This window comes from Heptranchias perlo, chromosome 6, assembly GCF_035084215.1.
Source record: "Heptranchias perlo isolate sHepPer1 chromosome 6, sHepPer1.hap1, whole genome shotgun sequence".
Taxonomy (NCBI): domain Eukaryota; kingdom Metazoa; phylum Chordata; class Chondrichthyes; order Hexanchiformes; family Hexanchidae; genus Heptranchias; species Heptranchias perlo.
The window spans coordinates 4,247,736-4,266,701 of NC_090330.1; the positions used below are offsets into that span (position 1 = coordinate 4,247,736).

The window sequence follows — 18,966 nt, forward strand, 5'->3', positions numbered from 1 at the left end:
CCATTGCCCCCTGCCCCACTCCCCTCTCTTTTCCCCCCCCCTCCCCTGCCCCCTGCCCCACTCCCCTCTCTTTTCTCCCCCCCTCCCCTGCCCCCTGCCCCACTCCCCTCTCTTCCCCCCCCCTCCCCTGCCCCACTCCCCTCTCTTTCCCCCCCCCCCTCTCTTTCCCCCCCCCCTCCCCTGCCCCACTCCCCTCCCCTGCCCCACTCCCCTCCCCTGCCCCACTCCCCTCCCCTGCCCCACTCCCCTCTCTTTTCCCCCCCCCTCCCCTGCCCCCTGCCCCACTCCCCTCTCTTTTCCCCCCCCCCTCCCCTGCCCCCTGCCCCACTCCCCTCTCTTTTCCCCCCCCCCTCCCCTGCCCCCTGCCCCACTCCCCTCTCTTTCCCCCCCCCTCCCCTGCCCCCTGCCCCACTCCCCTCTCTTTCCCCCCCCCCTCCCCTGCCCCCTGCCCCACTCCCCTCTCTTCCCCCCCCTCCCCTGCCCCCTGCCCCACTCCCCTCTCTTTCCCCCCCACTCCCCTGCCCCACTCCCCTCTCTTTTCCCCCCCCTCCCCTGCCCCCTGCCCCACTCCCCTCTCTTTTCTTCCCCCCCCTCCCCTGCCCCCTGCCCCACTCCCCTCTCTTTCCCCCCCCCCCTCCCCTGCCCCCTGCCCCACTCCCCTCTCTTTCCCCCCCCCCTCCCCTGCCCCCTGCCCCACTCCCCTCTCTTCCCCCCCCTCCCCTGCCCCCTGCCCCACTCCCCTCTCTTTCCCCCCCCCTCCCCTGCCCCACTCCCCTCTCTTTTCCCCCCCCTCCCCTGCCCCCTGCCCCACTCCCCTCTCTTTTCCCCCCCTCCCCTGCCCCCTGCCCCACTCCCCTCTCTTTCCCCCCCCCTCCCCTGCCCCCTGCCCCACTCCCCTCTCTTTTCCCCCCCTCCCCTGCCCCCTGCCCCACTCCCCTCTCTTTTCCCCCCCCTCCCCTGCCCCCTGCCCCACTCCCCTCTCTTTTCCCCCCCTCCCCTGCCCCCTGCCCCACTCCCCTCTCTTTTCCCCCCCCTCCCCTGCCCCCTTCCCCTCTCTTTTCCCCCCCCTCCCCTGCCCCCTGCCCCACTCCCCTCTCTTTCCCCCCCCTCCCCTGCCCCACTCCCCTCTCTTTCCCCCCCTCCCCTGCCCCCTGCCCCACTCCCCTCTCTTTCCCCCCCCCTCCCCTGCCCCCTGCCCCACTCCCCTCTCTTTCCCCCCCCCTCCCCTGCCCCCTGCCCCACTCCCCTCTCTTTCCCCCCCCCTCCCCTGCCCCCTGCCCCACTCCCCTCTCTTTCCCCCCCCTCCCCTGCCCCCTGCCCCAATCCCCTCCCTTTCCCCCCCCCTCCCCTGCCCCCTGCCCCACTCCCCTCTCTTTCCCCCCCCCTCCCCTGCCCCCTGCCCCAATCCCCTCCCTTTCCCCCCCCCTCCCCTGCCCCCTGCCCCAATCCCCTCCCTTTCCCCCCCCCTCCCCTGCCCCCTGCCCCACTCCCCTCTCTTTCCCCCCCTCCCCTACCCCCTGCCCCACTCCCCTCTCTTTCCCCCCCTCCCCTACCCCCTGCCCCACTCCCCTCTTTCCCCCCCCTCCCCTGCCCCACTCCCCTCTCTTTCCCCCCCTCCCCTGCCCCCTGCCCCACTCTCTTCTCTTCCCCCTCCCTGACTCCCCATTATTATCAGGATCTTTGTTACTCAACTGGATGATTCTTGACTGTCAAACAGCCAATTTTCCCATCTCTAATATTTTTACAACTAATGTATGAAAGTGCTCAAAGAAAATGAAAAAAAACATATTTTTTTAAACGCCCCTATGATTTTTCTCCCAGGGTTTTTCTCGCAGCAGTGCCCTGGAGATTAAATCTTTAATTTCAGGACAATCCTGGAGAGTTGGCAACCCTAGTTGCGGCAGTAGTGGGCCTTCGACACAACCAGACAGCTAGCTGGACAACTTCAGGAGGACACTATGAGTCGTAGTGAAGGACGGGAGTCACGCAGTGAACCAGTTGGGTTTTTACAAGATGGCTTTCGTGTATTAAAACAAAAAAGTGCCAGGCCGCCACATTTATTGAATTCAATTTCACAATTTACTATGGTAGGATTTAAACTCAAGAATTGCTAGCCCATAGGCATAACCACTACACCAGCAAACCCACTTAAGTCCTGGCCAATATTTATTGCTCAACCAATATCACTAAAAACAGATTATCTCATCATATGAACAACAACTTGCATTTATATAGCGCCTTTGACCTAGTAAAATGTCGCAAGGTGTTTCACAGGAGCGTAAATCGAACAACATTTGACACCGAGCCACAAAAGAAGATATTAGGACAGGTGACCAAAAGCTTGATCAAAGAGGTAGGTTTTAAGGAGCGTCTTAAAGGAGGAGAGAGAGGCGGAGAGGTTTGGGGAGTGATTTCCAGAGCTTAGGGCCCAGGCAGCTGAAGGCACGGCCGCCGATGGTAAAGGGGTTAAAATCGGGGACGCGCAAGAGGCAAGAATTGGAGGAGCGCAGAGATCTCGGAGGGTTGTAGGGCTGGAGGAGGGTTACAGAGATCGGGAGGGGGGGGGGGGGGGCGAGGCCATGGAGGGATTTGAAAACATTTGATGAGAATCTTAAAATGAACGCGTACACGGACAGGGAGCCAATGTAGGTCAGTGAGCACAGGGGTGACGGGTGAACGGACTTGGTGCGAGTTAGGATACGGGCAGCTGAGTTTTGGATGAGCTCAAGTTTACGGAGGGTGGAAGATGGGAGGCCAGCCAGGAGAGCATTGGAATAGTCCAGACTGGAAGTAACAAAAGGCATGGTTGAGGGTTTCAGCAGCAGATGAGCTGAGGCAGGAGCAGAGGCGGGTGATGTTACAGAAGTGGAAGTAGGCGGTCTTGGAGAGGGAGCAGATACGTGGTCGGAAGCTCATCTCAGGGTCAAATAGGATGCCAAGGTTGTGAACGGTCTGGTTCAGCCTCAGACAGTGGCCCGGGAGAGGGATGAAGTCGGTGGCTAGGGAACAGAGTTTGTGGCAGGGGCCGAAGACAATGACTTCGGTCTTCCCAATATTTAGTTGGAAGAGATTTTTGCTCATCCAGTCGGACAAGCAGTGTGACAAATCAGAGACAGTGGAAGGGTCGAGAGAGGTGGTGGTGAGGTAGAGCTGGATGTCGTCAGGGTACATGTGGAATCTGACCTCGTGTTTTCGGATGATGTCGCCAAGGGGCAGCATGTAGATGAGGAATAGGAGGGGGCCAAGGATAGATCCTCGGGGGGGGGGCTCCAGAGGTAACGGTGCGGGAGCGGGAAGAGAAGCCATGGCAGGTAATTGTCTGGCTACGACTGGATAAATAAGAATGGAACCAGGCGAGCGCAGTCCCACCCAGCTGGCCGATGGAGGAGAGGTGTTGGAGGAGAAAGATGTGGTCAACCGTGTCAAAGGCTGCAAACAGGTCAAGAACATAAGAAATTGACAGGCAGGAAAAGACCAGCTGTCCATCAAGCCTGCCCCACACACACGATGGATGGAGCAGCATGGCTAAACACTTCGTCCTTCCCTCCATACCCACCCCTGCAGCCATGTAACCTCAGAGGCAAAAAACAGAAAAAACCCAGGACCAATAATGGAAAAAATACCCTAATATTCCTCTCCAACACCCCCATTATCACATCGCTGTTTGTGGGACCTTGCTGTGCACAAATTGGCTGCCGCGTTTCCTACATTACAAGAGTGACTACACTTCAAAAGTACTTCATTGGCTGTAAAGCTCTTTGGGACGTCCTGAGACGTATGGAAGGCCCCTACAGTAATGCAAGTTCTTTCTTTCTTTAAAATTAAAATTGTTTAATTTATTGGAATTCTATGGAATGGGAATTGGTTTGATTTTACACTAGTTTAGGAAAACTAAATTGATACAGATGGAGTACATGTAGGTAAAACTGTATTGGCATGGGGTGTGGTTTGGTCCATTGGAATACTGATCTGAGTTAGTGTCTATCTGGCCACCCACTAGATTGCTTTCAGGAATTTAACATTAGAAAGAAATGGGGCAGAGGGGAGGAACTCATTAAAACTGGGGATAATCTGTGGAACAGTGAAAATAATTTATTTAACAGGGAAAGCTTTAGCACCATCGACAACAGGTTTATTCTAAACACCTAACATTACATCAGATATTAAATTATCTTCATCATCTTAGTGTTTTTTTAAAAACGCAGCGAGTTGCCAGAAGGGGCAGTGGAAACAGATTCAATAATAACTTTCAAAAGGGAATTGGATAAATACCTGAAAAGGAAAAATCTGCAGGGCTATAGAGAAGGAGCAGGGGAGTGGGACTAATTGGACAGCTGCTTCAAAGAGCCAGCACAGGCACAATGGGCCGAATGGCCTCCTTCTGTGCGCTTTGATTCTATGATGTTTGTTTCTGTCTTTGAATAAAGGAAATTAACTCATTCCGATATGACTCAGGGGAATCATTGGATGAGCTTTCGACTAAAATAGCGTATGTTTAAATTTGTTTTTAAGAAAATGCTTCAAAGCACAGGTACGGTTAAAAAAAATGCTCAAAGCACTGTTCGATTGATCAATGCACAATTTAAATAAATGGGACAAGGTTTGCAACCATATAAATCACAACAGGTCCAAACATTTCCACAGGCTATTGTAAAAACTCCAGAATATCTAATGCTACAATCTGCATTATTCAACTGGGGCCACTTGCATTCCATTGATGACACTCCCACAGTCACAACAGGGGCTGGAGCTAACATTCTGGAAGGATATGATCCTCTTACATTCTTTATATAAAAAAAAGTTACAAGCAGGATTGAATTTTATAGATACTTGTTCAGTACCATTATTAAAGGCGTTAACCAAAAAATAAATAAAAGTTATTGTCTAAACTCAAACCCCTGCAGACAGAAACAAAATTCTCTTATTCTTTGTGCTGTCATCGTATCAAGACTGAATGCAAAGCATTGATTATATCATTCATGAGTGTCAGCCATGGCTCAGTGGTAGTCAGAAGGTCATAGGTTCAAGTCCCACTCCAGAGATTTGAACACAAATCAAGGCTGACACACTCCCACTGCAGTGCTGAGGGAGTGCTGCACTGTCGGAGGTGCCGTCTTTCGGGTGAGACGTTAAACCGAGGCCCCGTCTGCCCTCTCAAGTGGACGTAAAAGATCCCACGGCCACTTTTGGAAGAAGAGCAGGGGAGTTCTTCCCGGTGTCCTGGCCAATATTTATCCCTCAACCAACGCCACTAAAAAACAGATTATCTGGTCATTATCTCATTACCGTTTGTGGGATCTTGCTGTGCACAAATTGGCTGCCAGGTTTCCTACATTACAACAGTGACTACACTTCAAAAAGTACTTCATTGGCCGTAAAGTGTTTGGGACTTCCTGAGGTTGTGAAAGGCGCTATATAAATACAAGTTCTTCCTTCTTTCCATTGGGAAAAGGAAGTACGCTTCTCTTAATAATTCATAGACTAGAATCATAGAAAGGTTACAGCACGGAAGGAGGCCATTTGGCCCATCGAGTCCGTGACAGCTCCCTGCAAGAACAATCCAGCTAGTCCCACTCCCTTGCCCTATCCCCGTAGCCCTACAATTTTTCTCTTCAAGTATTTATCCAGTTCCCTTTTGAAGGCCATGATCGAATCTGCCTCTACCACCCCCTCGGGCAGTGCATTCCAGATCCTTACCACTCGCTGTGTAAAAAAGTTTTTCCTCATGTCACCTTTGGTTCTTTTGCCAATCACCTTAAATCTATGTCCTCTGGTTCTTGACCCTTCTGCCAATGGGAACAGTTTCTCTCTATCTACTCTGTTTAGACACTTCATGATTTTGAATACCTCGATCAAATCTCCTCTCAACCTTCTCTGCTCTAAGGAAAACAACCCCAGCTTCTCCAGTCTATCCACATAACTGAAGTCCCTCATCCCTGGAATCATTCTAGTAAATCTCTTCTGCACCCTCTCTAAGGCCTTCACATCTTTCCTAAAGTGCGGTGCCCAGAACTGGACACAATACTCCAGTTGTGGCCGAACCAGTGTTTTATAAAGATTCATCATAACCTCCTTGCTTTTGTACTCTTAGGCCTTTATTTATAAAGCCCAGGATCCCATATGCTTTCTTAACCACTTTCTCAACCTGCCCTGCCACCTTCAATGATTTGTGCATATATACATCCCTGATCTCCCTGTTCATGCAACCCTTTTAGAATTGTGCCCTCCAGTTTATATTGCCTCTCCTCGTTCTTCCTACCAAAATGTATCACTTTACATTATTCTGCATTAAATTTCATCTGCCACGTGTCTGCCCGTGCCACCAGCCTGTATATAATCCTCTTGAAGTCTATCACTATCCTCCTCACTGTTTACTACCCTTCCAAGTTTTGTGTCATCTGCAAATTTTGAAATTGTGCCCTGTACACCCAAGTCCAAGTAATTAATATATAAATCAAGAAAAGCAGCGATCCCAGCACTGACCTCTGGGGAACCTGACTGTACACCTCCCTCAAGTCCAAAAAACAACTGTTCACCATTACTCTGTTTCCTGTCACTTGGCCAATTTCGTATCCATGCTGCTACTGCCCCCTTTTATTCCATGGGCTTCAACTTTGATGACAAGCCTATTATGCGGCACTTTATCAAATATCTTTTGAAAGTCCATATACACCACATCAACCGCATTGCCCTCATCGACCCTCTCTGTTACCTCATCAAAAAACTCTATCAAGTTAATTAAACACAATTTGCCTTTAACAAATCCATGTTTGCTTTCCTTTATTAATCCACACTCGTCCAAGTGACTATTAATTTTGTAGTTGCTGGGTTTATCCTTACACCCTTTTTTGAACAAGGGTGTAACATTTGCAATTCTCCAATCCTCTGGCGCCACCCTCGTATCTAAGGATGATTGGAAGATTATGGTCAGTACCTCCGCAATTTCCACCCTTACTTCCCTCAGCAACCTAGGAAGAATCCCACCTGGACCGAGTGACTTATCTACTTTAAGTACAGCTAGCCTTTCTAGTAACTCCTATCAATTTTTAGCCCATGCAGTATATCAACTGCCTCTTCTTTAACTGTGGCTTCAGCAGCATCTTCTTCCTTGGTAAAGACAGATGCAAAGTACTCATTTAGTACCTCAGCCATGCCCTCTGCCAAATTATCTGGACAGAATGTAACCATGATTCTTCACTCACTCAAACTATATTTTATTAAGTAAAGGGGCATAAGTTGTTATGATAAGAACATAAGAAATAGGAGCAGGAGTAGGCCATACAGCCCGTCGAGCCTGCTCCGCCATTAAACAAGATCATGACTGATTTTCGACCTCAACTCCACTTTCCCACCCAATCCCCATATCCCTTGATTCCCCTAGAGTCCAAAAATCTATCTAACTCAGCCTTGAATATACTCAACATCCACAGCCTCTGGGGTAGAGAATTCCAGAGATTCACAACCCTCTGAGTGAAGAAATTCCTCCTCATCTCATTCCTCAATGGACGACCCCTTATCCTGCGACTATGCCCCCTGGTTCTAGACTCTCCAGCCAGGGGAAACAACCTCTCAGCATCCACCCTCTCAAGTCCCCTCAGAATCTTATGTTTCAATGAGATCACCTCTCATTCTTCTAAACTCCATACAGTATAGGCCCATTCTACTCAACCTCTCCTCATAGGGCAACCCTCTCATCCCAGGATTTAATCTAGTGAACCTTTGTTTTTTTTTCCCAAAAAATATACTTTATTCATAAAATTTGCAGCAATACATACAATACAGTTGTCATATCACATTCCAAACGTACACAATACAGATTATGAAATTTTCAGGTTACATCAAGTGCAGTTCAATGAACATTGGACATAATTTAATCTAGTGAACCTTTGTTGCACTGCCTCTAAGGCAAGTATATCCTTCCTTAGGTAAGGAGACCAAAACTGTACACAGTACTCCAGGTGAGGTCTCACCAAAGCCCTGTACACCTGTGGTAAGACTTCCTTACTCTTGTACTCCAACCCCCTTGAAATAATCTGGAATGCACTGCCTGAAAGGGCGGTGGAAGCAGATTCAATAGTATCTTTCAAAAGGGAATTGGATAAATAGTTGAAAAGGAAAAATTTGCAGGGCTATAGGGAAAGACCAGGGGAGTGGGACTAATTGGATAGCTCTTTCAGAGAGCCGGCACAGACACAATGGGCCGATTGGCTTCCTTTTGTGCTGTGTGATTCTAAATGTGTAGGTTAAGGGGTGATCTTATAGAAGTCTATAAAATAATGAGGGGCATAGATAAGGTCGATAGTCAAAATCTTTTCCCAAAGGTAGGGGAGTCTATAACGAGGGGGCACAGATTTAAGGTGAGAGGGGAGAGATACAAAAGGATCCAGAGGGGCAATTTTTTCACTCAAAGGGTGGTGAGTGTCTGGAACGAGCTGCCAGAGGCAGTAGTAGAGGCGGGTACAATTTTGTCTTTTAAAAAGCATTTGGACAGTTACATGGGGAAGATGGGTATCGAGGGATATGGGCCAAGTGCAGGCAATTGGGACTAGCTTAGTGGTATAAACTGGGCGACATGGACATGTTGGGCCGAAGGGCCTGTTTCCATGTTGTAACTTCTATGATTCTATGATTCTATGATTCTATACAGTCTCAAGCAAATATGTAAATCCTGTCAGAGCTCATTACCATGACACTTGCATGCAAAACAAAAGCACCATTTTCACAAAGACAAATTTCCCTTCAATACTCCAACTTCTGGGGAGTGGGACTAACCGTCTACAAAGAGACAGCATGGGTGCGATGGGTCGAATGGCCTCCTTCTGTGCTGTAACCATTCTATGATTCTTTCACCTAAACTCAATTTCACTGCAGGACAGACAAACTATTAAATATGGAACTACTCATGACAACAAAATGGAAAAGAATTCTGGTTTAATTATTAGTTCAATACAGTACAAAGGACGGCCAATCAGCTACACTAGACTAATGGGTCTTCCTGGCCCCACATCGCAAGTTTGGCATTCATTTCTGTTGACTTTGACAAAGCTTTTCCACTTTCAGTCTCCATTTACTAAATCACTGGTCAGGTTTCAGCTGAAGTATTGCGTCCAATTCTGGGCACCGCACTTCAGGTGGGAAGTCAAGGCTTTGGAGAGGAGATTTAACAGAACGGTACCAGGGTTGAGGGACTTCAGTTACGTGGAGAGATTAGCAAAGCTGGGATTGTTCTCCTTAGAGCAGAGAAAGTTAAGGGGAGATTAGATAGAGATGTTCAAAATTATGAGGGGTTTTGACAGATTAGATAGAGAGAAACTGTTTTCACTGGCAGGAGTGTCGGTAACCAGAGGAAACAGATTTAAGATAATTGGCAAAAAATTCAGGGGGGAAATGAGGAGACACTTTTTTAAAATCAGTAAGTTATGATGATCTGGAATGCGCTGCCTGAAAGGGCGGTGGAAGCAGATTCAATAATAACTTTCAAAAGGGAATTAGATAGATACTGGAAAAGGAAACATTTGCAGGGATACAGGGAAAGAGCAGGGGAGAGGGAATAATTGGATAGCTCTTTCAAAGAGCCGGCACAGGCACAATGGGCCGATTGGCCTCCTTCTGTGCTGTCTGGTTCTCTGAATTTGGTCTGGAGATGGGGAGCAAAGGAGGAAGAGCATAGAAATAATAAATAATATCCACGCAAGCAATTTTAGACAACAGATGTGTATGTGTGTGTGTTATTGTTAGTGTCGAGGAGAGTGCCCTTGCTACAGTACTCTGCTCCATATAGACTGCCACTTTGTTCTGATCTCTGTAGGCCCTTCAGATATAATTTAGGGAGCTGGCCTGGGAACATATCCTTTGCTATTTGGATACATTAGAAAACCACACATACACTGCAAGCACTATAGAATTTAGTCAATTCTACTAAAGATTTCCTTACTGCAGTAAGTCCAGTATACTGAAAAGAACTCAGTTGAAAGAAGTTGCATTTATATAGCACCTTTCACAACCTCAGGAGGTCCCAAAGCGCTTTACAGCCAATGAAGTTCTTTTGAAGTGTAGTTACTGTTGTAATGTAGGAAACACGGCAGCCAATTTGCACACAGCAAGATCCCACAAACAGCAATGAGATAAACAACCAGATAATCTGTTTTAGGTGTTGGTTGAGGGATATATAATGGCCAGGACACCTGGAAAACCCTCCTGCTCCTCTTCGAATAGTTGCCATGGGATCTTTTATGCCCACCTGAGAAGGCAGACAGGGCTTCAGGTTAACATCTCATCCAAAAGACAGCTCCTCCGACCGTTACTGCACTGGGAGTGTCAGCCTAGATTTTGTGCTCAAGTCTCTGGAGTGGGGCTTGAACCTACAACCTTCTGACTCAGAGGCAGGAGTCCTACCACTGAGCTACGACTGATTCATTTGTACACTCAAAGTGTAAGATAGACTTTAAGCATTTTAAGAACAGACTCAAAATTGAGTGAAGGTGGGTAAAGAAAACCTTAGTAAGGATAGTCACCATTTGCAGCCAGCTACACCTTGTTGGACACTGGAAATGTCAGATCCAGGACCGTGCAAACAAGTCCTCCACGTCCAGACAGTAAATCATGTATGGAAAGCGCAGATAGGATTATACACACACTTATGTATTTAAATAAGCTCTGGGCAAGTTTATAAAGCATCCAGGATTCCCAGCATCTGAACACTTAAATCACACCAATCCCCTTCCAAAAGTCAGATCAGGATCTAACTTCGGATTCACCCAGCAACTGGTAGCATTGCTTGCAGGGCGGTCGTCACTTTTGCCACTTCTCAACAATGCTAGGAGTACCTTAGGAATGACTTAACCCAGCAATGCAGCACCAGAGGCAGAAATAACACCACATGCATAAAGCAAGCTATTTAAAAAAAATATATATATTTTTTTTAAAAAAACAAACAGTCTTAAAAAGAGATGAATAAAAAGGGAAGGAGAGGGGGGGGGGGGAGAAAAATGAATGAATAAAGGTTAATTGCAAAGGTTGTACTTACCTCTTAAGACGCCTGAATGGGCTGCAATGATGGTCTTCATTTCCTCGCCTGGGTATCTTTCTTTATTTCTGCCCTCCGAATTTAAATAAGAGCTTTGGGTCAGGTGGTCCCCGTTTTAAATGTAGCAAATTATATATATATATATAGAGAGAAAGATATTTTTTTTTGCAACAAAAAACAAAGGAGCCGAAAATAGTAAAAAAAAAGCTGAATGGGGGGAGAGAAAAAAAAAGCAACAAGGACTCGCGCGAGCCAGCCTTTTAATAGTCGGGGGGACACCACTCGCCCGCAGCCGAGGAGGGGGAGTTCCCCAGCACACCGTACAACTCAAATCAACAGGAATCGCCACCAACAGAGCTTAACTTCTGTATATTTAGGCTTGTGGGAGTCCGCAGAAGGGTTAGGGTTTTTTTTTTTTTTTTGCAGCTGCACGCGAATATAATTTGCAATTGGTGATTTGCTCCCTCTCGCCTCCCCTCTTGATCGGGGTTGGAATGGCGCGGTCCCAATGTCCCGCCTCTTTGTTGCTTTTTTTTTTCCGCTCACTCGAGAGTGGGAGCAGCCTTGACATAAGAGCGGTCGGGCTGGTGTCTTTGCAGCGCAGGAGGAGGCCGTTCGGCCCGTCCAGCCCGTGCCCGCTCTTTCTAAGAGCCATCCAGTTAGTCCCACTCCCCAGCTCTTGCCCCCCCCCTCCCCCCCTTTAGCCCTGCCAACACGCTTAAGCTGCAGGCCAGTGGTACTGCCCCGTAGTGAGAGGGTGGTTGCCAAATTTAATTGGCTCCTTACGATAAGCACCAAGGACAATATTTAAGGGGTGATCTAATTGAGGCGTTCACAGGGTCGTAGAAAGTTACGGCGCCGAAGGAGGAGACCATTCAGCCCATTGTGTCCGTGCCGGCCGAAAAAGAGCTTAAACCCACTCTCCAGCTCTTGGTCCTGTAGGTTACGGCACTTCAAGTGCACATCCAAATACTTTTTAAATGAGTTGAGAGTTTCAGGCAGTGAGTTCCAGACCCCCACCACCCTCTGGGTGAAAAAATTTCTCCTCAGCTCCCCTCTAATCCTTCTACCAATTACTTTAAATCTATGCCCCCTGGTCACTGTCCCCTCTGCTAAGAGAAATAGGTCCTCCCTTTCCACTCTATCTAGTCCTGTCATAATTTTATACACCTCAATTAAATCTCCCCTCAGCCTCCTTTGTTCCAAAGAAAACAACCCCAGCCTATCCAATCTTTTCTCATAGCTGAAATTCTCCAGCCCTGGCAACATCCTCGTAAATCTCCTCTGTACCCTCTCTAGTGCAATCACATCTTTCCTGTAATGTGGTGACCAGAACTGTACACAGTACTCAAGCTGTGGCTTAACCAATGTTTTATAGAGTTCTAGCATAACCTCCCTGCTCTTATATTCTATGCATCGGCTAATAGAGGAAAGTATCCCATATGCCTTTTTAACCACCTTATCTACCTGTCCTGCTGCCTTCAGGGATCTGTGGACATGAAGTCCAAGGTCCCTCTCTTCCTCTACACCTCTCAGTATCCTCCCATTTATTGTGTACTCCCTTGCCTTGTTTGCCTGCCCCAAATGCATTACCTCACACTTCTCTGGATTAAATTCCATTTGCCACTTTTCTGCCCACCTGACCAGTCCATTGATATCTTCCTGCAGTCTACAGCTTTCAACCACACGGCCAATTTTTGTATCATCTGCAAACTTCTTGGTCAAGCCCCCCCACATTCAAGTCCAAATCATTAATATGTTTAAGAAAAACTTGCATTTATAAAGTGCCTTTTATGACATTCCAAAGCACTTTACAGCTAATGAAGTACTTTTTGAAGTGTAGCCACTGTTGTAATGTAGGAAACACAGCAGCCAATTTGCACACAGCAAGATCCCACAAACAGCAATGTGATAGTGACCAGATCATCTGTTTTTTAGTGATGTTGGTCGAGGGATAAATATAGGCCCAGGCACCAGGAAGAAATCCCCTGCTCTTCTTCGAAATCGTGCCCTGGGATCTTTTACGTCCATCTGAGAGGGCAGACAGGACTTCAGTTTAACGTCTCATCCGGAGGTCAGCACCATTTGACAGTGCAGCACTCCTTCAGTACTGTACTGAAGTGTCAGCCTAGATTACGTGCTCAAGTCCCTGGAGTAACCTGCTAACTCAGAGGCAAGAGAGTGAGCCACAGCTGACACCTGATTAAAGGATTTGATGGGGTGGGTAGAGAGTCCGGAACAAAGTGAGAAAAACTTTTAAATTAGAGCTGGGGGTGATGTCAAGAAGCTCTTATTCACACAAGGGGAAGTGGCAATCTGGAACTCTCTTCCCCCCAAAAAAAAAGCTGTTGAGGCTGGGGGTCAATTGAAAATTTCAAAACTGAAATTGATAGATTTTTGTTAAGTAAGAGTATTATGGGTTATGGAACCAAGGCGGGTAAATGGATTTAAGATACAAATCAGCCATAATTTAATTGAATGGTGGAACAGGCTCGAGGGGCTGAATGGCCTCCTCCTGTTCCCATGTAACAAGAACAAAATAAGAGACTCAACTTTATTATAAATAATGCACCATTTTTATGCAACTGCATTTATTTTTATTTAAAGAGTTACTCTCTTTATACATAAAAAAAAAGTTTCTGGAAAACTTCACGCTCCCAATTTTATTCACCCCCTTACCTGAAGGCATTGATCTGCGCTGGGATTCTGGGCCCTAAGGTGTCAGGTGTGGCTCAGTGAGTAGCACTTCTGACGGTCGTGGGTTCAAGTCCCACTCCAGATACTTGAGTACAAAATCCAGGCTGATACTCCCAGTGCCAGCTCTGAGGGAGTGCTGCACTGTCAGAAGTGCCGTCTTTTGCATGAGACGATAAACCGAGGCCCCGCCTGCCGTCTCAGGTGGTCATAAAAGATCCTGCGATACTATTTCGAAGAAGAGCAGGGGAGTTCTCCCTGGTGTCCTGGACCAATGTTTATCCCTCAATCAAAACATTAAAACAGATTATTTCATTGCTGTTTGTGGGATCTTGCTAGCACATTTCCTATGTTTATCCCTCAAACTAATACAGTATCGATGTTGTGCCCCGGTATGTCAAGCTCAGAGCCATGCGCACAACATCAATACTGAACTTAATCAATCCTGTAGGGTTGTCTCAGGGACTTTGAAACCGATTGCAAGGATTGTACCTCCCTCGAGATACAGAAACAGGAGTGTGATCCTCGACACCCACTGCACGGGCACATTCCATCACCCGAGAGGCTGAGGTCCAGACAGAGCTTCGCCTCTGAAAATCTCTTAACCCAAAGTACCGCAGTGGAGGGCTACATAAATGGTGGGAACTGCCGATGATGATCTTGGGAGTATTTGGTTCCTTCAGAACAACTCCTCCCAGACAACTGACCCCCGAATAAAAGCACTGGTGTACCCTCACTCAAGCGGGAGTTAATCTGGCAAAGGCTGGTGATAACATTACCAAATGGAAGCTGGGACACGACCCCAAGTATGAATGTGGAGAGCAGGGATGAACATAGGAAGAGGAGGAGGCCATTCAGCCCCTCGAGCCTGTTCCACCATTCGATTAGATCATGGTTGATCTGTATCTTAACTCCATTTACTCCATAATCCTTAATACCCTTGGCTAACAAAAATCAATCAATCTCAGTTTTGACATTTTCAATTGACCCCCAGCCTCAACAGCTTTTTGGGGGAGAGAGTTCCAGATTTCCACTCCCCTTTGTGTGAAGAAGTGCTTCCTGACATCACCCCTGAACGGCCTAGCTCTAATTTTAAGGTTTTGCCCCCCCTTGTTCTGGACTCCCCCCTCCAGAGGAAATAGTTTCTCTCTATCGACCCTAACAATTCCTTTAATCATCTTAAACACCTCCATTAGATCACCCCTCAACCTTCTATACTCAAGGGAATACAAGCCTAGTCTATGCAACCTGTCCTCATAATTTAACCCTTTTAGCCCCGGTATCATTCTGGTGAACCTGCACTGCACTGGAACACTGCCTGATGCAGTGCCTCCCGTTGGCATCTTGTAGCATCTCCCGAGGGGCTATCCTGGTGCGCTAGATCCTGCCTGCAGTTTTGGGAGCCACAAGCCACAGCGACGACAACCAACAGAACACCCCTACTCTTCAAACAGCCATGCAATGTTTTATGCCCACCTGAGAGGGCAGGCAGGACCTCATTTTAGGTGAAGTGGCAGCATTATGTGTATAAGTGCATTATGTGCTCAAGTCTTGGGGGGTGGGGTTTGAACCCATGTACCTTGATGGCTCAGAGGGAAGAGTTGCATCCCTGAACCAAGACTGACACATAGCCAGCTTTGCTCACCAGTTTTCTATTCAAAACCCGTGTAGTAGTTACCTGTAATATATTTACTTTGCAAAAAAGAAGTGTCATTGCTTTTCCCCAGAAACCTGCGCTCAGACTTTGAAAACAATTGTCAAATCTTTCTTGATGTATGAATGTGAATCACATTTCCCTTAGGAGGCTGTAGAGATGAAAACGTTTTATTCATTAAGTGGACACAGTTCGGGATGTAGAACCGTACAGCACAGAAGGAGGCCATTCGGCCCATCATGCCTATACCGGCTCTTTGAAAGAGATATCCAATTAGTCCCACTCTCCCCTGCTCTTTCCCCATTGCCCTGCAAATTTTTCCCTCTCAAGTTTATATTATCTTTTGAAAGTTACTATTGAATCTGCTTCCACCGCCTTTTCAGGCAGCGCATTCCAGATCATCACAACTCACAGTGTAAAAAAAAATCTCATCTCCCCTCTGGTGCTTTTGTCAATTACCTTAAATCTGTGTCCTGTGGTTGCCGACCCTCCTGCCAGTAGAAACAGTTTCTCCCTATCTAGTCTATCAAAACCCCCTCAGAATTTTGAACAGTTCTATTAAATCCCCCCTTAACCTTCTCTGCTCTAACGGGAGCAATGATCACAAAAACAAAATTGAACCTTTGTTATCTCTGTTGCTACCTTTCTTATGTGGCCTGCTCCTGCTCCTATGCTCCTCTGTCACGACAACGCAAAATCGTCGAGCAGAAACTGATAGCCAAGTTCCGCACCCATGAGGACGGCCTCAACCGGGATCTTCGGTTCATGTCACACTACACGTAACCCCACCAGCGAACAAATGTTATCTGTTTTTAATATAACGGGTCATTGACTGTCTTCAATCTGTCTCTCTCTCTTTTTTTTGGGGGGGTTGTATATTCAGTGGCCTTTTAGATGACACCTTTCTGTCTGCTCACTGTGATTGCCTTGGCAACGGGCAGTAATCACCAGGCTTTGTTATGTGATCTTAAAATGCGAAGGATTCGAAATTGTCATTTCCACACCGCCTGAGGAAGGGGAAAGCCCCCGAAAGCTTGTGGGATTAAAAATAAAATCGTTGGACTATAACTTGGTGTTGTAAAATTGTTTACAATTGAGTGAATATCAGTAGGGACATTCTAAAGGTCCTTTCTCCAGCCGCGTCCCCTTGTTTCCCAAGGGACTTTCTTTCCCAGCTATGTACTGCCACCTATAGAGAACGATGGGAAGAACAGAACTAAAAGCTGCCTTTTCTGAGAAGCACACGACCGCCATTTTCTGTGCACTTTCTTTTTTGTTCTTTTGTCTCCCCTCGACAATTTTCTCAGGCAATTCTCTCCTCGCGCATTTCCTCGTTGCCTGAAGATGTTAATTCCTTGCTGCGAATGGCTGTCTTGCGGTATCATTATCCTTTCCATCACCAAGACCGCCTACTTCCAACTCAGTCACAACGCCCGTCTCCGCCCCTGCCTCAGCTCGTCTGTTGCTGAAACCCTCGTCAATGCCTTTATTACCTCCAGACTTGACTATTCCAGTGCTCTCCTGGCCGGCCTCCCATCTTCCACCCTCCGTAAACTTGAGCTCATCCAAAACTCTGTTGCCCCCATATCCTAACTCGCACCAAGTCCCGTTCACCCATCGCCCCCTGTGCTCGCTGGTCTACATTGGCTCCCGGTCCAGGAACCCCTCAAATTTAAAATTCTCATCCATGTCATAGAGTCATAGAGTCATAGAGTTATACAGCACGGATAGAGGCCCTTCGGCCCATCGTGTCCGCGCCGGCCATCAGCCCTGTCTACTCTAATCCCATATTCCAGCATTTGGTCCGTAGCCTTGTATGCTATGGCATTTCAAGTGCTCATCCAAATGCTTCTTGAATGTTGTGAGGGTTCCTGCCTCCACAACCCTTTCAGGCAGTGAGTTCCAGACTCCAACCACCCTCTGGGTGAAAAAGTTCTTTCTCAAATCCCCTCTAAACTTCCCGCCTTTTACCTTGAATCTATGTCCCCTTGTTATAGAACCCTCAACGAAGGGAAAAAGCTCCTTAGTATCCATCCTATCTGTGTTCAAATCCTTCCGTGGCCTCGCCCCCTCCCTATCTCTGTAACCTCCTCCAGCCCTACAACCCTCCGAGATCTCTGCGATCCTCCAATTCTGGCCTCTTGCGCATCCCTGACATCTTTTGCCCCGCCACTGGCTGCCGCGCCTTCAGCTGCCTAGGCAGTAAGCTCTGGAATTCCCTCCCTAAACCTCTCCGCCTCTCTCTCCTCCTTTAAGAAGCTCTTTAAAATCTACCTCTTTGACCAAGCTTTTGGTCACCTGTCCTAATGTCTCATTTGGCTCGGTGTCAATTTTTGTTTGATAACGCCCCTGTGAAGCTCCTTGGGACGTTTTACTACATTAAAGGCGCTACATGAATGCAACGTAGTCTTCTTGTTGTTGAAGGGAAGTTGATTTATAAGGAATAACACTTCTGCAGATCTCATCACCATGGGATGCATGCAGCCTAACCGATGGTCCTTAAAGGGACAGCAGCAGGCTGCCACCAAAAGTAGTACACTTCCGATCGCTGCCTCGACCCCCCCTCCTCCCGATTGTAATCTCGACTGCTCTCTCGATCGCCCCCCCCCCCCCCATCCCGATCGCCCCCTCCTGCAAGACCTACCTGCGTCACCGACAATGGCCTGAAATTCAAATGTCCTTCGCCAGCGAGCTGCCTAGGGAGGCGTCTTCAGCTCGCCGGTCTGACGCGAATGAGGAGCGAGGCCCAACATCGGGTGGGCCTTGGCGCCTACCCCCTTCCGGAGCAGGGATCGATTTGTAGGTCAGTGAGTTGTGAGGCTGTGGAATTCACTTCCAGTGTTAGTGGTTGTGGCAGAGATTGTGTCAACATTCAAGATTAAATTGGATTGGTGGATGAAGGGAAAGAGAATCGGAAACAGTGGAGGCAAATGTGAACTATTGGAGGATAAACAGCAAAATGGGCCGAATGGCCTGTTTCCATTTTGTAACGTCTATGTAATTCTATGTATCGACTCAGTATAACGAACCCAGGAACACACCGTTGAAAAGCACTGGATTTCTCACTTCTTTTCACCGCGATTAATGACAGACTCAAGCCAACAGAAAAATGATTGAGGATAATTTTTGCCTAATTGCAAAAGAACCCAACGCACTGATCCCAGTCCAACACCCTAATGACCCTCCTGGCTTGCTTGCTTCACCATAACTTGTCTTTGCAGCGACTTTCTGTTGCTCTAAATGAAATGATACAGCACAGAGGCGGCCATTCGGCCCATTGTATCTGTGCCGGCTCTTTGAAAGAGCTGGCCAATCAGTCCAACTCCCCTGTTCTTTCCCCATTGCCCTGCAAATTTTTTCCCTTCAAGTATTTATCCAATTCCCTTTTGAAAGTTACTATTGAATCTGCTTCCGCCGCCCTTTCAGGCAGCGCATTCCAGATCATAACAACTCACTGCGTAAAAAAAAATCTCTCCTCATCTCCCCGCCCCCCTGGTTCTTTTGCCAATCACTTTAAATCTGTGTCCTCTGGTTACCGACCCTCCTGCCAGTGGAAATGGTTTCTCCCTGTTTATTCCATCAAAACCCTTCA

The 18,966-nt window shown here is 47.6% G+C and overlaps 1 protein-coding gene across 1 annotated transcript in view; it reads right to left on the reverse strand.

Annotated features, from left to right (window-relative positions):
- dgat2 (diacylglycerol O-acyltransferase 2) overlaps positions 1-11,238 on the reverse strand; it is a 52,210-nt gene extending 40,972 nt beyond the window's left edge. The window contains exon 1 of the mRNA XM_067985633.1: positions 11,027-11,238. Within this exon, the coding sequence (XP_067841734.1) occupies positions 11,027-11,066 (40 nt within the window). The 5' untranslated portion in view covers positions 11,067-11,238. The remainder of the gene's footprint in view (positions 1-11,026) is intronic.
- Between the last annotated feature and the right edge of the window lie 7,728 nt (positions 11,239-18,966).